The sequence below is a fragment of the Mustela nivalis genome, assembly GCF_964662115.1.
Source record: "Mustela nivalis genome assembly, chromosome: 19".
NCBI classification, from domain to species: Eukaryota; Metazoa; Chordata; class Mammalia; order Carnivora; family Mustelidae; genus Mustela; species Mustela nivalis.
The window spans coordinates 17,274,676-17,295,939 of NC_139038.1; the positions used below are offsets into that span (position 1 = coordinate 17,274,676).

The following is a 21,264-nucleotide window of genomic DNA, read 5'->3' on the forward strand; positions in this document are numbered from 1 at the left end:
CGGCGCCTGCGCAGACGCGGCCTGCGCGCCCGTCGCGGAGGGCGGGGGGAGGGGCAGGGAGCGGGCGCCGCCGCCGCCGCCGGAGCCGACCGCGGGGACCGAGATGCAGGTGGGACCGGAACCGGAACCCCCCTCGTCGAGTACCTCTTCCCTCCTCGCGACCCGGCCCGGGCGCCCGGGAGTCTGGGTGGGGGCGGGCGTAGGGGGGCGGCAGAGGCAGGAGGGGGGCTCGGCCCCGCAGAGCGCCGCGGACCCGGCTGCTCCCGAGGCGCTTGCGGCCCCGGGGACTGGGCGGGTCGAGCGTGTCCGGGGGGGTAGGGTCGGGTCGGAGTGCACGGACCCCCGGGCCCGGGGGGGTCCGAGCCGGGAGCGGAGCCTGCACCCTCCACCACCCGCCCTTCGGGGGATTTCAGATCTGAGCCCGGAGGCAGGTGCACCGGGAAGACGGGTCTGGGTCCTGCTTGGCAGGAGAGAAACTGAGTCACCAGCTCGGGAGCCGCAGGGTCAGCGGGCCAGAAGGGGGCTGGGTCTGCCTGTGGTGCAGAGGGCTGGGTGGGCCTCTGCCTGGAGATCGGTCTCTGCGGTGTCTGCACCTCTTGGCTCGGGTCCCCTGTGTTCCATGACTCTGGCATCTCTTGGCTTCTTCTCGTTGGTGGGGAACGGTCCCTGCGGTGGGAGCCATCTGAATGGGTAGGGTCTAGGCCAGGGAGGCAGGGCAGGGGTCGCTGATTGTCGGTCTGAGGTTGGGGGAGACTTCCCTGAGCTGCCCTCGCCCCGGTCCCCCTGCCCCCCAGTCCGGGTCCCAGTCATCTTCCAGTATACTATGGGGGAGGAACCCTAACAAAAGAGCCATGGGTGGTAAATGTCCCGCCCAGCTCTGCCACTTGCTAGTTGTAAGATCTTGGGAAGCCTCCTCTGCTTTCACCGCTCTCTCGGAAGAATCGGAACCCAGAAAGATAGTATTAACGGCGGTGGTTCATTGTGTGCTTACTTTGTGTCGAGCCCTGACATGTTCCATTTGATTCCCCCGGTGACTCTAGGGGTGAGGGATCATTAGCTCCGCTTGACAGCGACAAATCTGCACTTCAGAGAGGACATCCAGTCTGCTCCGGGCCACCCAGCTAATAGGTGGCAGAGCAGGGATTTCATCCCAAGTCCGACTCCAGAGCCCATAGCCTTAACCATCAGGCTAACCAGCCTTTAAGGCACACTCCCCAGTGAAAGAAGAGGAAGTGGAAAAGCTCCCTGTTATGTCTTATTTATTTTGTGGCCAACAGAGTCTTGCTCTAACCCAGCCCATAGCCTTTCCCCACCTGGTGCTGCTGCCTCTGGGCCCCAGGCTGAAGGGTCCCCAAAGAATCGGACGGTGGCCATCTCGAGGCTCCGTCCCACTGTGACGGTACAGTGTAGGGGTGCTGGGCCCTGGGGTCTGCCTTCAGGACGAGTGCGGTTTCAATCCCTCACGCATCCGTCCTTCCTGAGGAGGCTCCCTCCTCAGAGCTGGACCTCAGGACCGGTGAGGCAGGGTCCGTAAGCACTACAGGCCTACCTCCCCCGAGAGCTGGGGCAGGGAGGGGCTGTGCCGGAGGCCGGGGCAGCCAGGCCCCGGGGACGAGCGCTATGCAGTGGGCAAAACCGTAGGCTTGGAGTCCAGTTCTGGGCTTCGGTTTCCTCCTCTGTTGTCAAGCTTATTAAAGCCTGTTGCAGGGAAAGGTAAGAACAGCACATGGGAAGCATGTGATAGAGCTTGAAGGACCTGTTTTCGAGAAGGGAGGTGGCGTGCGTGATAAAGGCTCCTTTTTAGAGGAAGGTGCTCCACGGCCGGCGGTCTGTCACTCCTGGAACCAGAGCCGGGGGGAGTGGGGTTGGGCAGGCAGCAGGGTAGGTGCCGACTGGGGCGTGGGGGGGGGGCGGGAGGATCTGGGAGAGGGAAGGGGGTGCGGTGTGCTGTTCCCCGTGGCTCTCCGAGGCGTCCTGACCAGAGTGGGGAGTCCGGCTGGGGGTGGGGCTCGCCCCGCTCCCACCTCAGCAGTGACGCGGTGTATGTGCCTCTCTTCCTTCCGCAGCTGCTGCCGCTCACCCCGTGTCTTCTGGTCGCCCCTCCCCGCAGGCTCCCCCTGTCCGCCTCCTGGGGACCGTCATGAATGGATCCCCGTCCCCGGAGGATGGGGCCTCCCCCTCTCCTCCCCCGCTGCCCCCTCCCCCTCCTCCTAGTTGGCGGGAGTTCTGCGAGTCCCATGCCCGGGCTGCTGCCCTGGATTTTGCCCGCCGTTTTCGCCTCTACCTGGCCTCCCACCCTCAGTATGCGGGGCCGGGGGCCGAGGCCGCCTTCTCCCGCCGGTTTGCTGAGCTCTTCCTGCAGCACTTTGAAGCCGAGGTGGCCCGGGCCTCCGGCTCCCTCTCGCCACCCATCCTGGCGCCCCTGAGTCCTGGTGCGGACATCCCGCCACAGGACCTGTCCCTTGAGAGCTGCAGGGTGGGTGGGCCCCTGGCTGTGTTGGGCCCTTCTCGATCATCCGAGGACCTGGCCGGCCCCCTCCCTTCCTCGGTCTCTTCCTCTTCGACGACCTCCTCGAAGCCGAAGCTCAAGAAACGCTTCTCCCTCCGCTCAGTGGGTCGCTCCGTCCGCGGTTCAGTCCGTGGCATCCTGCAGTGGCGGGGGGCCGTGGACCCTCCCTCCCCAGCGGGGGCCCTCGAGACCTCATCGGGCCCCGCGGTCCTGGGTGGAAACAGCAACTCCAACTCCTCTGGGGGGGCCGGGACCGTTGGCAGGGGACTGGTTAGTGACGGAACATCCCCTGGGGACCGATGGACTCACCGGTTCGAGCGGCTGAGACTCAGTCGGGGCGGGGGGGCCTTGAAGGACGGAGCAGGGACCGTGCAGAGGGAAGAGCTGCTGAATTTCATGGGGGCTGAAGAGGCAGCCCCCGACCCAGCTGGAGTAGGCCGGGGAGGAGGGGCAGCTGGGCCGACCTCAGGGGGAGGAGGGCAGCCTCAGTGGCAGAAGTGTCGCTTGCTGCTCCGCAGTGAAGGAGAAGGAGGAGGAGGAAGTCGCCTGGAGTTCTTTGTGCCGCCCAAGGTGAGGCCCCCGGAGGGTGGGGGACTGGGAGCGGGCGACCGGGCGACCGAGCCACCCGCGTGAACAGCCCCCGTGGAACAGCCCCCGGGCTTCGCTCGGCTCGCTCTGGTGGGGATGGGTTTAGTTCTGCGTCCGCGCTCAGGGAAGACGCGGCGTCTCCGGAGGGAATGGACAGCCCCCCCCCCCGCTCACCAGCCCTCGGATCTTGCTCTCGTGCCCACCCAGGCGTCTCGGCCTCGGCTCAGCATCCCCTGCTCTACCATCACGGACGTGCGGACAACCACGGCCCTGGAGATGCCTGACCGCGAGAACACGTTCGTGGTTAAGGTAGGGGCTCGGGGCTCGGGGCTCCTGCCCCCCGGGAGCGCTCGCGCTGCGGAGGGAGCTCCTGGAGTGCGTGGAAGCCAGGGACCTCACAGGAGGAGGTGCCTGTGGGTCCACTGCCTTGAGAGTGTGTCCCTGGGGCTGTAGCTTCCCTGGGAGGAGGGAAGAGGGGGAGGGTGTTCTTGTTCTCATCAGGGGTGGCTTCCGGCCTCTGGACCTGGACGTGGCCGGCGGGCTTCCTCTTGGCCTCGTAGGTGGAAGGCCCCTCAGAATACATCCTGGAGACAGCCGATGCTCTACACGTGAAGGCCTGGGTGTCTGACATCCAGGAATGCCTGAGTCCGGGGTGAGGAAGCTGCCTGCTGTCCCCGAGGGGACCAGGAGGGGCTGGGGAGCAGCCCTGGGCTGTTCACCTGCTGAGTTTCCTCACCGCTCCCCCCCCCCCCCCCCCCCCCGCCCCTCTACAGACCCTGCCCTGCCACCAGTCCCCGCCCCATGACCCTCCCCCTGGCCCCTGGGACCTCATTCCTTACAAGGGAGAACACGGACAGCCTGGAGCTGCCCTGCCTGAATCACTCAGAGAGTCTGCCCAGCCAGGATCTGCTGCTGGGAGCCAGCGAGAGCAATGACCGCCTGTCACAGGGTAAGGATGGAACTCTGCAGGGCTGTGGACCTCAGAGCCCCCCCGCCAGGCTCAGGCCCTCTCTCCCGACTGCGACCGCGCCCCCATTCCTGCCCTTCAGCTGCCCACCCCTTCCCGCCGAACGTCTCACTTTGGTCCAGAACGTGCCACGCCACAGTCGGCCGCTCAGAACCATCCCCGTCCCCACCTGGCGCGAGCCCCAGGCCAATGCCCGCCCGGCCTTCCGTGCCCGGCCTCTCCTCCTCTTCCGCAAGCCTCGAGCAGACCTCCGTGCTGGCGGGAGAGAACGGCTCTTCCCCAGGCTTCTGGAACACTTCGTTCACATCTTTGTTTTGCTTTTACTCTGCGTCTCTGTACGTATGTTGATGCTATTTAGATGGTTGGTTTTTGTTTTTTTTTTTAATTTTTAAAATTTTTTTGTCTTTTTTAAAAACATTTTTATTTATTTATTTGACAGAGAGAGATCACAAGCAGGCACAGAGACAGGCAGAGAGAGAGGAAGGGAAGCAGGCTCCCCGCTGAGCAGAGAGCCCGATGTGGGGGCTCGATCCCAGGACCCTGAGATCATGACCTGAGCCGAAGGCAGAGGCTTTAAGCCCCTGAGCCCCCCAGGCGCCCACTATTAGATGTTTTTGACTCTTTACTTCTCGGCCTAACGTGTGCAGGCCCAGTCCCACCCAGCACGCCAGGGACCTGCGTCCACCCGGCCCCGCTCACCTTCCAGACGCCAGTACCCGTTTGTCCGGCTCCTCTGTTCTAGTTTCGGTTTCTTGGTGCGTGGGCCCCTGGCCGTACTCACCGAGTAAACACGCGGACGGAAGGATCTTGGAGCCGGGGTGGACCTCACCGGCCATGGGCCCCGTCCCCTCGTTTCCAGCCCCACAGGCAGCTAAGACCGAGGAGGGCCAGTGGCTTTCCAGCGGCCCCTGACCAAGACCGTCACTGGGCCACTCGCTCCCCACCCCCCCCTTTGCTCTCTGTACCCCACGTGTAGCTACGCCATTCTTGTGGGCTCAGGCCTGCCACACAGTAGACATTTGGGAATGCCCGGGTGCATTCCCGAGCCTGTGCTAGGTTCTGGGGCAGGACGGAGGAACCCAGAGCCACCCAAGACGCACTTCTTGCCCTCTCTGAGGGCTCCCGGTCTAGTTGAGTTGAGAAGCTCTCACTCCCTCTGAAAAGCAGGACTCCGCAGCGGAGAGCCTGTGCCTGGGGTCCTCTGAGCAGCACAAGCAGGAAGCGCCTTGGGAGCTCAGAGGAGGAGGAGCATCGGGGAAGGTGGGACAGACAGGCTTCACCCAGGGGAGGCGAGAGAAAAGAACAGGGCTTGGAGGAAGCGAGGTGGGGAGAGCCCTGGAGCTGTGGGAGGGCAGGACCGGACCTTCAGGCCGGTGCGGAGGCTCTGGGACTACAGACCAGTCGAGGTACTCGGGGTGGTTGGATTGGGCCAATTAGTAGGAGGAGGGTCTTTGATGCCTTTGAGCATTGGGGGTTTTGTCCTGTAGGCCGAAAAAGGATGCTTCTTAATACAAGAGTCCTTGAGGGATCGTCCGCACGCCCTGCAACAGTTGCTGTCACTTCAGCTGATTCAGAAAGAACAGGGGCCCATTCGGAGCCCGGGGTGACCTCGTCACTCCACAGCCCCTCAGTGCCTGGAGCCTGTCCGGGGTCGTGGGTCGGAGCGACGGGCCCCTGGCCGAGGAAGGGGGCCCGCGCCTCGGCTCGCTGACTGCCGGCACGCAGGGTAGTGTCTCCGGTTCTCAACTCTGCCCTCCCCCCCTTTGTTCCAGGGGCCTATGGGGGCCTCGCAGACCGGCCCTCAGCGTCCGTCTCCCCCAGCTCCGCCTCCATTGCCGCCTCCCACTTTGACTCCATGGAACTGCTTCCCCCAGAGTTGCCCCCCCGCATCCCCATTGAAGAGGGGCCCCCTGCGGGCACCGTTCACCCCCTCTCAGCCCCCTACCCGCCCCTGGACACTCCGGAAACGGCCGCAGGTACCAGAGGTGAGCGCCCACGTCTGCCTCCAGGCCCAGGGGCCCGCCTTCCCGAAACTCTGGTCTCAGGATCCCGAGGGATCGGACCCAGGGGAGCGGAAGTGACAGCCGGAGGGAAAGCAAGGCTGCTTCTCTCCCAGGACGGGGGAGGCCTCCCTGACACCCCGGTTTCCCTCCCTCTCTCCTCCCTGAAGGATCATTCCTGTTCCAGGGGGAGTCAGAGGGAGGAGAAGGGGACCAGCCCCTCTCAGGGCACCCTTGGTTCCACGGGATGCTCTCTCGACTCAAGGCCGCGCAGCTAGTGCTGGCGGGCGGTGCTGGCTCCCACGGGGTGTTCCTGGTGCGGCAGAGTGAGACGAGGAGGGGCGAGTACGTCCTCACCTTCAACTTCCAGGGCAAGGCCAAGGTGAGTGAGGGAAAGGCTGTGCTCCGTGCCCAGAGCTTGCGAGTGGGGCGGGGGGGGGGGGGCGCGGGGCCGTCCCGGGGAGGAGGCTTCTGGTCGGGGCCGGGGCGCGGGCTCCTGCTTCACCTTGCTCGCCCTGCCCTCAGCACCTGCGCCTGTCGCTGAACGAGGAGGGTCAGTGCCGGGTCCAGCACTTGTGGTTCCAGTCCATTTTCGATATGCTCGAGCACTTCCGGGTGCACCCCATCCCTCTGGAGTCTGGAGGCTCCAGTGACGTTGTTCTTGTCAGCTATGTCGTGTCCTCCCAGCGGCAGCAGGGTGAGCAGAGCAGGTCTGCCGGGGAGGAGGTGCCCGTGCACCCAAGAAGTGAGGAGGTGTGTGCGCCAGAAAGACGGGGCGGGGGGCTGTGAGGAGGAGAAGCCTCGGAAGGGAGAGCAGGACGGTGAAGGCCCCTGGGGGTGGGGCTTTCCAAGGGGAGGCAGGACCCTGAGCACGTAGGGAGGCAGCGGCTCCGAGCCGAGCCGGAGCCGGGAGGAAGTTGGGTTGGTGCATCGCCATTCCATCGGACCCTGTGTTCCATCACTCGTGTGTCTCCTGGATTCATCTTCCTCGGCCTCGTCTTTGCCCTTGGTTGCAGTCTAGCCTGGGCCTGTCCTTCTTGGGGTGCTTGGTTTGATCCCCCGCCCCCCTCCTCCCTTGACGTCTGATGTCCCTGTCTGATCTCTCCCTTTTCCCCGCCCCAACGTCCCATCTGTCCCCACGTTGCCCCCTCCCCCACCCAGGCCGGGAGCAGGCCGGGAGCCATGCAGGGGTGTGCGAGGGAGACCGATGCTACCCCGATGCCTCCTCCACCCTCATGCCCTCCGGAGCGAGTGACTGTGTGTAAGTGTGCTCCTCTCACCGCCGCCCATGATCCATCTTCCATGGCCTGGGGGGTTGCTCAGGAGACGGGATGTGGGGGAGATAGCACATGGCTCCCGGGGAACAAGTGCAGGGGAGGCCAGTCGCAAGAGCTGGCCCCCTCCACAGCCTGTCTTCTTACCATTCCTGTCTCCAGAACCGAACACCTCCCATGACCCACCCCAGCCCCCTGAACCCCCTCCATGGACAGATCCCCCACATCCTGGGGCAGAAGAGGCGTCGGGGGCGCCAGAAGTGGCGGCAGCAGCAGCCACAGCAGCCAAAGAGAGGCAAGAGAAAGAGAAAGCGGGCAGTGGAGGGGTCCAGGAAGAGCTGGTCCCCGTGGTCGAGCTGGTCCCCGTGGTTGAATTGGAAGAGGCCGTAGCACCAGGCACGGCGGCCGAGGGCGGCGCTGGATCTGGTGGGGACCCCGGGGCCGCCCCGACGGTGCAGCTCCAGCAGTCACCACGAGGGGGCGGCGGAGACGCAGGGGCCCATCCCCGAGCCGTCCACAACCAGTACTCCTTCGTGTGAGCCGGCCCGCTCCTCCTGCACCCCTCTGGCTCCCAGCGCTTAGCTGGCGGGTGGGGACGCAGGGCAGCGGTAGGAATCCCCTCCCCACGTGCTTCCTGACCCTTGACGGCCAAGGGCATCCGCGTTGGTACAAGAAGAGGTTCGAGAGCCCTGTTCACTCCCCAGTCCATACACTACAGGTGCCCCATCCCCTGGGCAGGGGATCTGGGCTCCGTTACCTCCCTGAGGGGCTCTTACGGTCAGCCCCACCCCTGGGGGCCATTTCCCCACTAAGCACCCCCAGCCCGAAGCAGGGTGAGGGGGAAGGGCTGTCAGTTACTTTAAGGTGGTTGTTGTTGTTGTTTTAAACAAAATGGAGAAGCATAAATAAATAAAAGGGTTTATCTCAGTTCCATGGGACGGCTGTGGCGTGGCGTGTCTGCCGTGGGGGCCGGGACAGGCGGGTCAGGAAGGCAGCCGGCTCAGGGTTGCCCACTTGGGAGCGGAGAGGCTGGAAGGCTGTGTCAGGTCAAGGCCAAGTCGCTGTTGTCCTCCAGCGCTGTGCTCTCCGCGCCGGCTCTCCTGCGGGCTGTGCCATTGGCGCAGCGGTGAGTGCAGAGCCCAACGAACAGCGCTCCCAGGGTCTCCGGCCAAGTTCTCTTAATGGGACCGAGCATGAGCAGCAGGACGGACCACGTCGGAGGCCCCTTCCTGCTCAGAATTCTTCAGTGAAGGCTTCCTACTTCAGGCAGAAAACAGGCAGAGAGACTGTGGGGCCAGGGCTGGGGCGCAGCGGCTGTACTGGGAGAGATTGAATGCGGCGGCCACAGAGCCCGACTGCAGAGGGGCCCTAGGGCAGTCTGGCTGCCCCCCTTCTTGGGGCCAAGCTGGGAAGCTGGACGGTAGAGAACAGAGGATGCTGGCTCCCGTGCCTGGCTTTGCCTCTGCTTTGCTGTTTGGCCTCAGCAAGGTGTTCATCTCTCTAGGCCTCAGTTGTCCTCATCTGTCAAGTGGGAAGTTTTATCTGGGTTGGCGCTGCACACATGATTTGCTTGGCCTGGATAGTGTTTCCACTGGGATTTCACATAGAAGTTCAGCTGACCGGCTTCTCCTGAAAATCCAGAGATCCAGCCTCACGCGCTCCGCCTTCCACACTCCACATCTGCTCCATCCCCACTGGCCCACTGCACTCGCATGACCTTCCCAGCCCGTGGGAATGAGTTTGCAACATCTCTCCCTCCTTGAGGCACCCCCCCCCCTTCAGCCCCGGCTCTGCTCTCTGAACTGACCTGCAGCCGCGCCTTCTTCCAACGGGGGCACCCTTGGGTTTCCCAGCTCTGCGGGTGGTGGGTGCCCACAAGGAGGGGCCCGGTTCTAAAGGGTCCCTTCTCCCTTGACCCTCCCCCTTTCTAACCTCCACCCACGGCCGCCTCTCAGCTTCCTCGCAGTGCAGCGTGGCACCTATATTCTCAAACCCCTCAGCCACCGTCCCCACCTCCAGGAGGCCCTAGCCACGCTTATGACCTTGCTATTCTGGGCCCTGCGTCCTGTTGGGAGACGGACAGGAGACAGCTGGGCTCACAGGCCACCCAGGCTGGGGGCGAGCTCGGGAAGCCGGCTGGCTCTCCCAGTGTTGTCTAATCCCTGGGGCTCCCTCAAACCATGATCTCAGGAGGCTGGGGATAGAATTGGCCTTGCAAAGGAGGGGATGGTTTGGGGAGCTGGGTGCTGTGTTCTGGAAAAGGCGGTGGTGAGTGAAGGCTGTGGCGCCCCGGGGTAAGCAGGACCTGATCTCCTCCTAATCTAGCAGCAACTGGTGCTGTGAGGCTCCCCTTCCCCCCAAACCCTGCCAGCTTCAGGGACTTGCCTTCTGAAGGTGTGGGGGAGGGGGCCGAGGAGCACCCCCCACCCCAAGATTTGCATGTCTTGGCCAGAGAAGCCTAAGAGACTGTTTCCTTCTAAGCCTCTCTTTAAGGATGGTTGAGCTGAAGTTTGGGACCCGTCACGTCCAGCCAGGCCCTGTGTCCCTGTCCTTCAGAACCAGGCTTCTGTTCGCAGCTTCAGCCCTCCTAGGAGGGGAGGAACACCTTCCAGCTGTGGGCTTGGAGCGCCCCGGGGAGGGATCCAAGAGAACCAGTGCCTTCCTCCATCCCGGTCCGCACCCTCAGCCCGGCTGGTGGCCAGCCTTCTGCAGCCTTCTGCAGGTCCCGCAGGTCCCAGCTTCCCCGCTGGGAAGTTGGGGGAGGTGGGAGGGGTCACCTTAAAGGGCCCCCGCTGGCAGCAGCGTCCTGTAAAGCCTGCCCCCTGGCCTCAGTCCTGTTCGCAGCTCCCCTGAAGCCTGGACCCCTCCAGTCTTCTCCCCCTCTCCATGTTTGGGCATTCCTGCTCCTTTCGGTGCCCCGGTCAGTCCCGCAGGTGGTGGCAGGGAGAAGGCAGAGAGCACCAAAAGGCTTGGCAGATGCTGAGTCGGACCCTGGCCCAAGAAGGTGGGTGCTGGGCCACAGGGAGGTGTCTGTGGACGTGGCCTGTTTGAGCCCCCTCCTCAGGTCCCAGCTCCAGGGAGGGATTCCTGGGAACCATGCAGAGGAGGAGGGATGGAGCACCGTGTCCTCAACTCACCCCAGAAGCTCCCCTCCCCCGCCAAGTCCAGGCAGAGGAGGGAACAATCATGGGGGGGCTAAATCCTTAAGTGCCGCCCACCCCTGCGGGCCTGGCCTGCCCACTACCCAAAAGCGAGGCTTCCCCTTCCTCCTCTCGCTGTCCCCCTGCCATCATCTGCTTAGGAACCTGAGCACCAGTGGGGGAAGCAGCCCGGAGAAGCCTTTCAGTGGCCCACACTCCTCTGACTGTCCCTCTCGGAAGCTGAAGGCCTAGATGCAGGGAGGACTTGAGCCCCCCCCACCTTCCACCAAAACTCTCTCCTTTCCCTACCCTCCTTCCCTCCCCTGCCCCACAGCCCAGGCCACCCTCTGTCTGCTCCTCCAGCAGCTGCCCTGGTAGCAACCCAAAGACGCCCCCATCTAGGAGCAGGGGTGGGGGTGGGGGGCTCGGAGCAGCTGCTCGACAAGGAAGCTGACACCAGGGCCAGCCGCTCAGCAACAACTCGTGGCTTTGCACCCAGCCCTGGGCCCCCACCCACCTGGCTGCTGCGGGCCGGCTCCCCGCTGTCCCTTTTCCCCACTGCTCCTCAGACTTCCCTCTGACCCTGGCGGCCTGTCTCTGTCTCCCCAGCTCCGTTCTGTCCTCATTTCCCCCTAGACCTGTCCCTCCCCATTCCTCTGCTCTCTCCAGCTTCCCAGCCCCCTTTCCTCCACACGCCTCCTTCCCTACCGCTTCTTCCCTGGGATATGCCCAGCACCTGAGCATGCAGCCTCGCTCGGAGCCTCGCTCCCCTGGAGGAGAAGAGTTCAGGGCCAGGGCAGAGTGGGGACTACATACCTTCTAGGACCTGCCATGTGAACCCCTTGAGTTAAAGAACACTGTGGCATGGGGGGGCCCTCATTCCATGACTTGGGGTGACTGCCCCCATCCTGAAACATTGGCCCCTTCCCCGCCATCATCAGCCCATTCTGTAGCCTCGTGGATTACCTGGCTGCCTGGGTATCCTATTTTCTTGGGGAGAGGATTCCCTGCCAGGGACGGGTGGGCCCCCCAAAAGCTACATTTCCAGAGGCCGAGTTAGAGCGATGGAGAGGGGGGAGTTTGGGGGAGAGACAGGCAGTCCTGGCTTTGCTCACCAGGGCTTGGACACTAAATCCCTTGTTGATGGCTGCAGCAACCCCTCCCGAGGGTAGGGTTACCGTCTTCTGCCCTGTCCCCTTGACCCTCTCCCCTGCCTATTTCCCCTTGTCCCTCTAGAGCCATTTCCTGTGGCCCCCAAAGGATGTTGTCCCCCTCTCCCATCCCCGGAAGGCTGGAGTATCTGCTGCTGCCCTTTCAGCAAACTGGGTGAGGAAGGAGACCGTGGCAGCAGAAAGAGGTTGGGCGGCAGAGGAGGGAGTCCGGGAAGGAGCGAGGTGGAGGCCCCGGAGTAGGAGGGAAGAACTGCAGGTTGGACTTTGGAACAGGAAATTCGGTACAACTGAGGAAGTCCAGGCAACTGAGGGAGGGGTCAGCAAAACACAGACGGTGAAGTCTCTCCCTGCCCCCCCTTCCCTGGGGCTGGGGCCACCTTAGCTCCCTCATGAGTGACATCTCAGGCTGCAGCCCCACTGTTCCCCCTCTGTCAGCAGAAATATCTTTCTTCTGACCCCTCCTGCCAGAGTCTTAGCCAGCCAATCCCTGATCCGGGCGGGGGGAGAGCCCGGCCCCCCAGACTCCCTCATAAGGACCAGCTGGGGGTTGGGGGGGTGGCCGGCTGCTGCCAGTGGGACGGGGGTCAGAGCTTCGTGGGAGGAAGAGAAACGTGGGGGGGGCAGGAGAGAAAAAGCAAAAACCCCAGACAAACAGGCAGGTGGACACTGAGGAAGGCCCCCGAAGCGTGAGAACCCCCCCCCCAGAAGGAGCACACCGCCCCCTGGCCCCCAGGAAGGGAGCACAATGGAGGCTGCACACTCCAAGACCACAGAAGAATGTTTGGCCTATTTTGGGGTGAGCGAGACTACAGGCCTTAGCCCGGACCAAGTGAAGCGGCATCTGGAGAAATACGGCCCCAATGGTAAGTGTCCCTTGGAGGAGAGGCTGGTAACGCCCTCCTGTCCCCCGGCCACAACACAGACACAGACACACACTCGCACACTTACACACACTGGAGTCTCTCCCTCCGGAGTACCTTAGGGAAGAGCTGGACCATGGTCCAGGGCCTTCAGGGGGTAAGAGGAGACGAACAAGACAGGGTCCCTGAGACTAGAGTTTTGGGAGGATTTATGGGATGACCTTGGTGAACCTCAGATGCCCTTTTGGTGGCCCGGTTCTCTTACCTTAGCCAGAATCCTGCATGTGGGGGACATGACACTGAACCCCAAATGAATATGTCCTTTTCTTCTTTTTTCCCCGGGACAGAGCTCCCTGCTGAAGAAGGTAAGTCACTGGAATCCCTGAGCTCTGTTAATGACCGTCCCCCCACCCCCCACCGTGCCCCACTCCCTTCTCCCCACCTTCTCCCTACTGACTCCCGGGGCAGATGCCCTCCCAGAGGTTAGAATCCGGCTAGGGACAGCGGTTTCCACGCACTTGCTCCATGAGGCCTCCAGCCCTTGAGCAACTAAGTGCCCTCCACCACTTTGAGGGGCCGGGGTCCGGACGCCTCCCCGGTGAGTTCCCTCAGTCCCCTCTCAGCAGCGAGCAGAACCTTCCTGCTCGGCCTGGAAGGCCACGCTCAGCCCCTGGATCCCCGCCTGCCCTTCGAGTCCCGCCATTCATCCACCAGGCCTTAACCCGGGGGGCCCGCCCTCCTCTGCCTCTCCCCGCAGGGAAGTCCCTGTGGGAGCTGGTGGTAGAGCAGTTTGAGGACCTCCTGGTGCGGATCCTTCTTCTGGCCGCCTGCATCTCCTTCGTGAGTACGGGCAGGCGTCGGGGGCCGGCCGGGGTGTGGGTCGGGGGTCCGAAGCACCAGGGGCGCGGGGGCTCCGGCTCCTCGGCTCCAGTGGTCCAAGCCCTCAGCATCCTCTTCCCCAGACCAGAACTGGGGGGTGGGGGCGGGGGCGCCCATGCGCATACGCCTTGGTCCTCCTCCACACCCCACAGGCGGGATTTATTTTAAGCTTTAAGGGAGTTCTCGGCCAAAACACTGAAGCTAAGCCACCCCCGCAGCTTCAAGGGCTTCGAGGGCTCGGGTTACCCCCCCCAGCGCCGGTCCCCGCAGCTCGGCTCAGGCTCGGACTCGGCTGAGCTCCGGGCCACCACTGCTCCCGGCATGCCCCGGGGCGCGCAGCCAATCCCCCAGCGTCCCGGAGCCCCCGCCCCGCCCTCCTGGCGCTGATTGGCCGCGGCAAACACGCCCCTCCCAGAGGCGGGAAGGAGCGGCTGGTGCGAGGGTGGCTCCGCGTGCGCCCGAAGCGCCGCCAGGCCCCTCGCCTGTCCCCGGGCTGCGCTGCCCGCCGCCCACCAGGCCTGGAACGCCCGGGCCCCCTCCTCACCCGCCCGGCCTGAGCCTGCCCGCCCTCCCCCGGGCCGCGCGCAGCCGCAGGGCCGCCGCCTCCCCGGCCCTGGCGCCCTCCCCACCCCGCCCCACCGCGGCACCCACCACCCAGCAGCCCGCTTGCCTCCTGCAGCGTCCTCCTTAGCGTCTCGGCCCCGCCGGAAGACCAGACTGGGGGCAAGGAACGCCCCCTGGTCGCCTGGTCTCCTTCATGGAGGCCCTGTGGGTCCCCGAGTACTCGCTGGCAGGGCCTCCCTTCTCCCTTCTCAGATTTGCTCCTTGACATTTGCCTGTGGCTGCTCCCTGGCAGGGGCGACAGCTGGGGTGGGGTGTGTACTGGAGGCCCCGTAACTCTATCCCCCCTCCTGCTCCCTCATGAAATTGGAGCTTGCCCGCCTTGGGCTGCTGGGCAGGGCTGTAGGCCCCCCTCCCCCCACAGTGTCTGCAAGGACCACAGGGTTTTCCCTAAGGCGTTCTGGCTCCCAAGGGACGGATGTGGCTGTCGGGGGTCCTTGGTCTGTGTGTCCCGCGAGCTTTGCTTACAGGCCAACAGCCTGGCCAGGGAAACCCAAAAGCATTCCCAGTTAACCCTGGAGCTGGGCCCGTCTCCACCCTCTGGTTCCTGCTGCACAGCAGCAGCGGCAGCGCCCGTGTGGGTCTGCGCTTTGGAGCCTGTAGGACCTCCGACCAAGGAGGCGCTGCGGGATCCCCGCGATGCCCAGCCCGGTCTGCTCCTGCGTGTGTTCCTGTCCTCAGGGCCCGTCTTTATGTGTTGGAGGGGCTTCGTCCCCGTTAGCCGCCCTTCCCCCCGCCACAGGTGCTGGCCTGGTTCGAGGAAGGCGAAGAGACCATCACCGCCTTTGTGGAACCCTTTGTCATCCTCCTGATCCTCATTGCTAATGCCATCGTGGGCGTTTGGCAGGTGCGCCGTGACCCCGCCTCACTCCTTCCCATCCTGACCCTAAACGTGAAGCCAGCCTCCCTCCCAGTCTCCTCCTCCTCCGTCACTTCCTTTGGGAAGTGTTCTCTGTTCCTAATGCCCAGTTTGGAAAGGGGACAGAGTGCGGGAAAGAGACAGGACACTGGTGTCGCCGCTGTCCCTAGCTGGCTCTGTAATCCAGGAAGGGTCCTTCCCCCTCTCAGCCTCAGTGTTCCGCCCTCATAGAATGGGGCTAATCATCCTGCCCCTGGGCTGTGCTGAGAGGGAAAAAGGTGATGTTTGTGGAGTTACCAGCCCTGTATGCCTGGCATATAGTAGCAGGTCAATCAACGCCGGCTTGATTTTCCTTCTTGTCCTTTATCACGCTCTACTTTTCCTGTCCCTTGATTTCTGATTTTCTTTGATTCTCTTTTTGTGTCTCCCCTGAACTGCCTTGCCTGTCTTGGGCCATAAATGACAGTTTCCTCCGCACACACACCTACCCTCCTGCGGGGTTTGTCTCCTCCCTGATGCCCGGAGCCAGGACTGTGTGACCGGCCCTTGCCTCTGTCATGTCCCTGTGTCCCCCAGGACTCTGGCCCCTGCCGTCCTGATCCTCCCTGGCCAGTCCCCTCCCATTCCACACTCCTCCTCCCTTTGCTGACCCCCCTCTCCTGCACTCTGTCCTCCCAGGAGCGTAACGCAGAGAACGCCATCGAGGCCCTGAAGGAATATGAACCCGAGATGGGGAAAGTCTACCGGGCTGACCGCAAGTCAGTACAAAGGATCAAGGCTCGGGACATTGTCCCCGGGGACATCGTGGAGGTGGCTGGTGAGTGATGGGAGTGAGTGGTCCAGGTAGCGAGGCCAAGAGGATGTGTGCGCGGAGGGTGGGGGCCCCTGATTCTGCTGTCCGGGAGGGAGCTGGGATGGTGGAGCCTTTGCTTTTCCTTCTCCGACTCCTCAGGAGGTCACCCCAGGGCACCGTGGCCAGAGAAGCCCTCCCTGTCACAGTCTCAGCAGGAACAGCCAGTCCTGTCCCTGACACTCCAGGCGGACCCCCTGCTCCCCCTCCTCTCACCAGCACTTGCAAGCAACAGGTGGAGCCTAGTCCCTGCCAACGGCACCGTCTCCACCCCCCTCCCGAGGCCTGGCTTCTCTCCTTCCACCCACCCCCAAGCTTGGTCAGCTTTAAATCTTGACCTCTTGGTGCCCTTGAGGCCTCTTGAAGGGGAAGGAGTGAGGGTAGAAGGGAGGAGGGGGGCCGAAGGCTCAAGCCCCCAACCATGTAAGGGAAACTCGGGCCCTAGCAGGGAGCACGGGACCTAGGAGGAGGGGAGCTCAGGAGGGGCCCCGCCTCTCTGCTGAGGGACACTTAATGCCTGCCCGGGGAGGGGTGGGGGCTGGGTGGCTAAGATTACTGGGATTCTGCCCCCTTCAGCGGTTTTCCTATTTGCCCTGCGCAGGCCTTCCCTCATCTCCAGGCCCCTGGCAGAGGGGAACGTATCTAGGCCCGCTTGCCTCCCCTAGACGCCCTAGTTGCCACCACGGGAGGCCCGGGGAGGGGGAGGGAGGGGGGGCTGAAGACCCCAGGGCACCATCGCAGGCCCGTCCGGCCACAGTGCCACAGTGACAGTTCAGAGTCAGCGCCATGAATGTCTATAAATATCGCTTGGGCTTGGGTGACAGGGTGTCCCGCCCAACTCTGTCTCCGACCTCCTCCCTCCTCCGTCCGCTTCCTCTGGCACAGGAGGAGGAACCTTAGAAACAGGGAAAGGAAAGCGGCCCAATGAACCCCAGGCCCAGGACCATCCATGGGACCGGGAGAGATGAGCAGAGGCCCTCAGAGGCCGTTAGCCTCTACAGAGGCCCTGAAGTCTGGCGGGGGAGGCAGACGTCATCAGCCTTGACAGCCTACCTGCAAGGTGGTTTCCTGGGCTGACGCCTCCTGGGCATCTCCTGTGGCCTGCTCGGCCGTTCCTTCTCTCCCGCCAGTCGCCCCAGCTCACTCACCTCACCCACCGTGGCTTCATGCCTTCCCTCGGGTGCGCAACCCAGGGCCTGGCGCGTTTCTGCTGGGTGGTCTGTGCTGGGCCCTGCGGGACCTCTCCCCCGCGGCCCCTGCCGCTTCTCCCTCTCCCTCTCCTCCTGCCCTCTGATCCTTCCCTCGGGCTCTACCTCTTGTCCTGCTCTGCACAGATTTTTCTCCATTCTCGTATTTCCTCCTGTTTCTTCCTGTTCCCCTCCCCCTGTCCCCGCCGTGGCTCCGTGGCCTCCTCTCCCCTCCGAGGTGCGTCTCCCCAGTTCCCCCGGTCTCTTTGACTTTTTTCCTCTCCCCACCTTTCTCCCTCTTATTTCCGTCTCTACTTTGCTGTCTCATGACACACCTGCATGGTTCCTAATCTCCCCTGCAGCGGCTCAGCGTCACTGTTTATTGAGCATGTGCTATGTGCCGTGCACTGGGCCCTCTCACAGGCTCGCAGCCGAGGGAGGAGAGAAAAGCAACAGGGGTAGTTGGAGTGAGTGTTCATGGGCGATGCGTGCTGGGCTCTGGCGGCCTCCGCCAAGGGCCTGACTCAAGCCCGGGGAGGGCACCCGGCCCCGGTGCCCTGAGGAACCAGGCGAGGTAGTCAGACAGAGATCGGGCTTTCCTTGGGAAGGAAGAAAACTCCTCTCTCGACTGACTTCACTCTCGCCCCCTCTCTCCACAGTGGGGGACAAAGTCCCCGCGGATATCCGCATCCTGGCCATCAAATCCACTACGCTCCGGGTTGACCAGTCCATCCTGACAGGTCCGGTGGGCCGGGGGGGGGGAGGATGCTTCATGGGGCGCGGGGAGGAGGTGGGGAGCTCAGGGGACAGCCAGGGATGCAGCTCCAGGGGATGGAGAGAACAGCCGGCCCCTCCTGGCTCCCTGGCGCCCGTGACGTCCGCACGGCCCCACTTGGTTCCCCATCATAAGCCTGAAACACAAGGGGTCATGGGAGGGAGCAGGACATTTGTGCCTGTTCTCCAGATGGTCATCGACCCCGTCTTTCCACGTGGACATTCAGACACCCAGAGAGCTGTCTTGTTGCCTCCAAACCACAGCACCCCCCTCCTGCCCTGAGTGAGGACCCATAGATTCTAGAACAAGCTAGAGGGTCTGGATGCACTTAAAACCATAGCCGCTTCAGGTTCTTCACTGCGAGCGAGAAGGTGAAGAGCCAGCGAGCCTTCCCTGTGGTCCAAGGAGGCGAGGCCGGGGTGGTCCCCTGACCCCCTGCGCAGTGGCGACAGGGAGGTATCTCCTTCCCTGGAAGGTGCTCTGTCGTTGACTGTGCCCCTTGCCATGAAAAAGCTTCTTTCGCTTTTGCCAAGACCTGGTTCTGAAGTCTATGTATTATCGTCTCCATTTTACAGAGAACAGAGGTTAAGTGATCCCAAATTATGCAGCTTATACGGGGTCGAGCTGGGGCTCAGGTCAAGGTCTTCTTACTCCAAGTGCGTTGGATTTCCCTCCTGCCTCCAGTGGCTTTGGCCAGAGTCCAGCTTCCTCCAGAACGGTTGCTAGGTCCTTCCCAGGCCCTGTCCGACCAAGCAGGGCCAGAGTTAGGGGCAGAAAGCATGGGAGGAGGGAGGCCGTGGCGTCATCGGAAAACCTCGTGGCTCCTTCTCGGCAGGCGAGTCTGTATCTGTCATCAAGCACACAGACCCTGTTCCTGACCCCCGAGCTGTCAACCAGGATAAGAAGAACATGCTTTTCTCGGTGAGCCAGGCCGGGCCAGCTGGCACGCGCCCGACCCAGAGGCCTCTGGGGGGGAGAGACGCGGCTGTGCATGGCGAGATGAGGACCGCCGCTGGGGGGTGCAGTGGGAGGGCCGCCCCTCGCCTCACTGCCCGCCTCTCGGCCGCCCTCCCAGGGTACCAACATTGCCGCTGGCAAGGCCGTAGGCATCGTGGCCGCCACGGGTGTGAGCACCGAGATTGGGAAGATCCGTGACCAAATGGCCGCCACGGAGCAGGACAAGACCCCCCTGCAGCAGAAGCTGGATGAGTTTGGGGAGCAGCTCTCCAAGGTCATCTCCCTCATCTGTGTGGCTGTCTGGCTCATCAACATTGGCCATTTCAACGATCCTGTCCACGGGGGCTCCTGGTTCCGGGGGGCTATCTACTACTTTAAGATCGCCGTGGCCCTGGCTGTGGCTGCGATCCCAGAAGGTGTGGCAGGCTCTCTTTCTCCTCCCGTGGGCTGGCCGAATCTGCAGAGGGCCCCTTTCCCAGTAGGGTAACATTCGCTGGCTCCAGGCCTCACGTCCTCCGCTGCCTCCCCACAGGCCTTCCTGCGGTCATCACCACCTGCCTGGCCTTGGGCACCCGGCGGATGGCAAAGAAGAACGCCATTGTGAGGAGCCTGCCCTCCGTAGAGACTCTGGGCTGCACCTCCGTCATCTGTTCCGACAAGACGGGCACCCTCACCACCAACCAGATGTCTGTGTGCAAGGTCAGGGAAGGATGGGGTCTCCCACTCCCAAGACGGCCTTTGGGGTGGCATAAACCCTCCACAGATGGGGTCAGGCCTTCATCCCTGGCTGCTTCTCCCCCGGCCGGGGAGAGCAATGCGCGGAGGGCCAGTATAGGTCGTCACCCTTCCAGCCATGGAAAGGACGAGCGAGGGCCCCTCTGGCTCCCCCTGCTCCCCCGGACTCGTCCTCCGTGGCCGGCCTGGGGGGCCCCATTTGAATAGCATTTCCTAAACCCGGCGCGCTTAATCCCTTTGGCAAGTCTGGACCTCGTCTCAGGATGATAGTTTAAATGTAAAAAAATAAAACACACAGGGCTCTTGTTTAAAAACTACCCTGGGCTACGGAGGAAACCTACGACTGAATCACGGTCATCCAAATATCTTCAAGACACGTTGGCGATGCGTGCGCACTTCTGCTTCGGGTTGAATGCATTCCGCAGCAGGCCCAGCGGCGGGTGCCCAAGCATTCAGGAGCCCGCTGGCTATTTTGAGGGCTCTGAGGGCGATCTGATGCAGGAAGGAGCTGTGGGCCTGTTGGGGCAGGCATAGGCGTCGCTAGTATCGATGTGGTCTGCTGCCCGCGTTCGTGACTGAGAGGAAATGCTCAATGTCAGAGGGAAAACAAGAGCTGTCACCCCCCCCCCCATGTTTCCAGACATCTTGGCAGGGGGATAGGGTTTGGGGCGGGGATCATTCAGGGACCCCCAGGCAAAGAACCCCTGCCGTAAACCAAGTTCAGTGAAACAGCACGTCCAGCATCAATTGCCGTTCCGAGACTCAGGGCTGGCGGTCAGAGAGCGTGAGAAGGGCTGTACCGTGTGCTCCCTGGGGAGACCCCTGTGCTTGCTTGCACTTGAACCCCCGTCAAGGCCGGGGGGCGGTGCCCCTTCATTTAAGCCAGGGTTTTTGTGCACTTACTTGACCACAGAGCCCTTCTGAAGCCCCATCCCTCCCCTGCTGGGTGTAGTTCACGGTGGGCGGCTCCTCTCCAGGACCTTCCAAAGCCCAGGCTTCCAAGCCAGACCACAGGCTCCTGCCCTGTTCCCTAAAAATGGGTTGATGGCCCTCATTCGAAAGTCAGGACATTGCACAGGAAAATAACCCGGATTTCTGGCTCTTCCTGCAAAACGGGAAGATCTGGCCGTGAGCGGCTGAAGTGACAGCTGGGCCCCAGGCTCTCCTGCACCTCGCCACGCATGCCCCCTTTCACTGACTCATCCAAGGGGGCCTGCAGGGTGGCCTGCAAAAACTAGGGACTTTCATTCGGGGGCCGTAAGCACCGAACATGGAGGATGGTGGCCAGGGAGTGGCAGGAGGCGGTCCTCGTCTCTGAGGGCAGCTGGGAGAGAGATGCGGCCCCTGCCTCCCCTCGGTGCCAAGTGCCTTTGGGGATGCTGAGAGCTGGACATCTGTGCCCATGGCCCCTCTCCCTGCAGATGTTTATCATCGACAAGGTGGACGGAAACGTCTGCGTCCTGAACGAGTTCTCCATCACTGGCTCCACTTACGCGCCGGAAGGAGAGGTGTAAGTTCCCTGAAGTCCTTTCCTTGACTCCCTGTGCCCCCCGCAGACACCTCCCCCCAACACCCCTCTCCCGGGGGCCTCCCTCTAGTTTTATCTTTCTCTCTCCTCTTCCTTCCCTGACCTTGTTCTCTCTCCCGTCTGATGGAGCTCCACCTCGGTGGCCGTGTCCCCAACTGTCCCTCGCCACTGTCCCCGTGTTCTCTCTGCATCTCGGCCCTATTCTGCTCTACCTGTCTCTTTTCCTTCCTCCCTCCCCGCCCCGCTGCCAGCCTGAAGAATGATAAGCCCATCCGCGCAGGGCAGTATGATGGGCTGGTGGAACTGGCCACCATCTGTGCCCTCTGCAATGACTCCGCCTTGGACTTCAATGAGGTAACCTCT

General features: G+C 63.0%; 2 protein-coding genes and 1 long non-coding RNA gene across 14 annotated transcripts in view; 2 read left to right on the forward strand and 1 right to left on the reverse strand.

Moving 5' to 3' along the window:
• On the forward strand, positions 1-8,276 carry SH2B1 (SH2B adaptor protein 1). 10 transcript variants are annotated; one of them, XM_082714606.1, is made up of 10 exons: positions 6-109; positions 2,067-3,079; positions 3,305-3,406; positions 3,658-3,749; positions 3,871-4,046; positions 5,837-6,049; positions 6,235-6,446; positions 6,590-6,817; positions 7,226-7,325; positions 7,501-8,276. In XM_082714606.1, coding segments are annotated over exons 2-10 (2,064 nt in total). In that variant the 5' UTR covers positions 6-109; positions 2,067-2,140; the 3' UTR covers positions 7,503-8,276. The 10 variants fall into 10 exon arrangements, with proteins under 10 accessions (XP_082570736.1, XP_082570732.1, XP_082570734.1 ...); XM_082714608.1 differs by having other exon boundaries at positions 6,590-6,761; XM_082714603.1 differs by lacking the exon at positions 6-109 and adding an exon at positions 1,551-1,713.
• Positions 8,245-13,717, reverse strand: LOC309854926. Of its 2 annotated transcripts, none has more exons than XR_014306486.1 (3): positions 13,309-13,717; positions 12,776-12,863; positions 8,245-8,967 (listed from the first exon to the last, which is right to left on the reverse strand). It is a non-coding gene; the product is annotated as an uncharacterized lncRNA (long non-coding RNA). The 2 variants fall into 2 exon arrangements; XR_014306487.1 differs by having other exon boundaries at positions 12,776-12,866; positions 13,309-13,484.
• The window catches only part of ATP2A1 (ATPase sarcoplasmic/endoplasmic reticulum Ca2+ transporting 1), a 14,853-nt gene continuing 5,887 nt past the window's right edge, over positions 12,299-21,264 (forward strand). For both annotated transcript variants that reach the window (XM_082714600.1, XM_082714599.1), the window contains exons 1-11: positions 12,299-12,513; positions 12,858-12,875; positions 13,268-13,350; positions 14,753-14,857; positions 15,548-15,686; positions 17,566-17,646; positions 18,517-18,602; positions 18,757-19,054; positions 19,171-19,337; positions 20,795-20,883; positions 21,153-21,255. In XM_082714600.1, the coding sequence (XP_082570726.1) occupies positions 12,396-12,513; positions 12,858-12,875; positions 13,268-13,350; positions 14,753-14,857; positions 15,548-15,686; positions 17,566-17,646; positions 18,517-18,602; positions 18,757-19,054; positions 19,171-19,337; positions 20,795-20,883; positions 21,153-21,255 (1,287 nt within the window). In that variant the 5' untranslated portion in view covers positions 12,299-12,395. The remainder of the gene's footprint in view (positions 12,514-12,857; positions 12,876-13,267; positions 13,351-14,752; positions 14,858-15,547; positions 15,687-17,565; positions 17,647-18,516; positions 18,603-18,756; positions 19,055-19,170; positions 19,338-20,794; positions 20,884-21,152; positions 21,256-21,264) is intronic.

Excerpts from the sequence above, each read along its gene's own strand:
- SH2B1 (XM_082714610.1), top strand. The coding sequence starts at position 2,141 with ATGAATGGATCCCCGTCCCCGGAGGATGGGGCCTCCCCCTCTCCTCCC. Across the intron at positions 3,080-3,304 it reads AGTTCTTTGTGCCGCCCAAG|GCGTCTCGGCCTCGGCTCAG; the intron begins GTGAGGCCCCCG and ends GTGCCCACCCAG. Across the intron at positions 6,447-6,589 it reads ACTTCCAGGGCAAGGCCAAG|CACCTGCGCCTGTCGCTGAA; the intron begins GTGAGTGAGGGA and ends CCCTGCCCTCAG.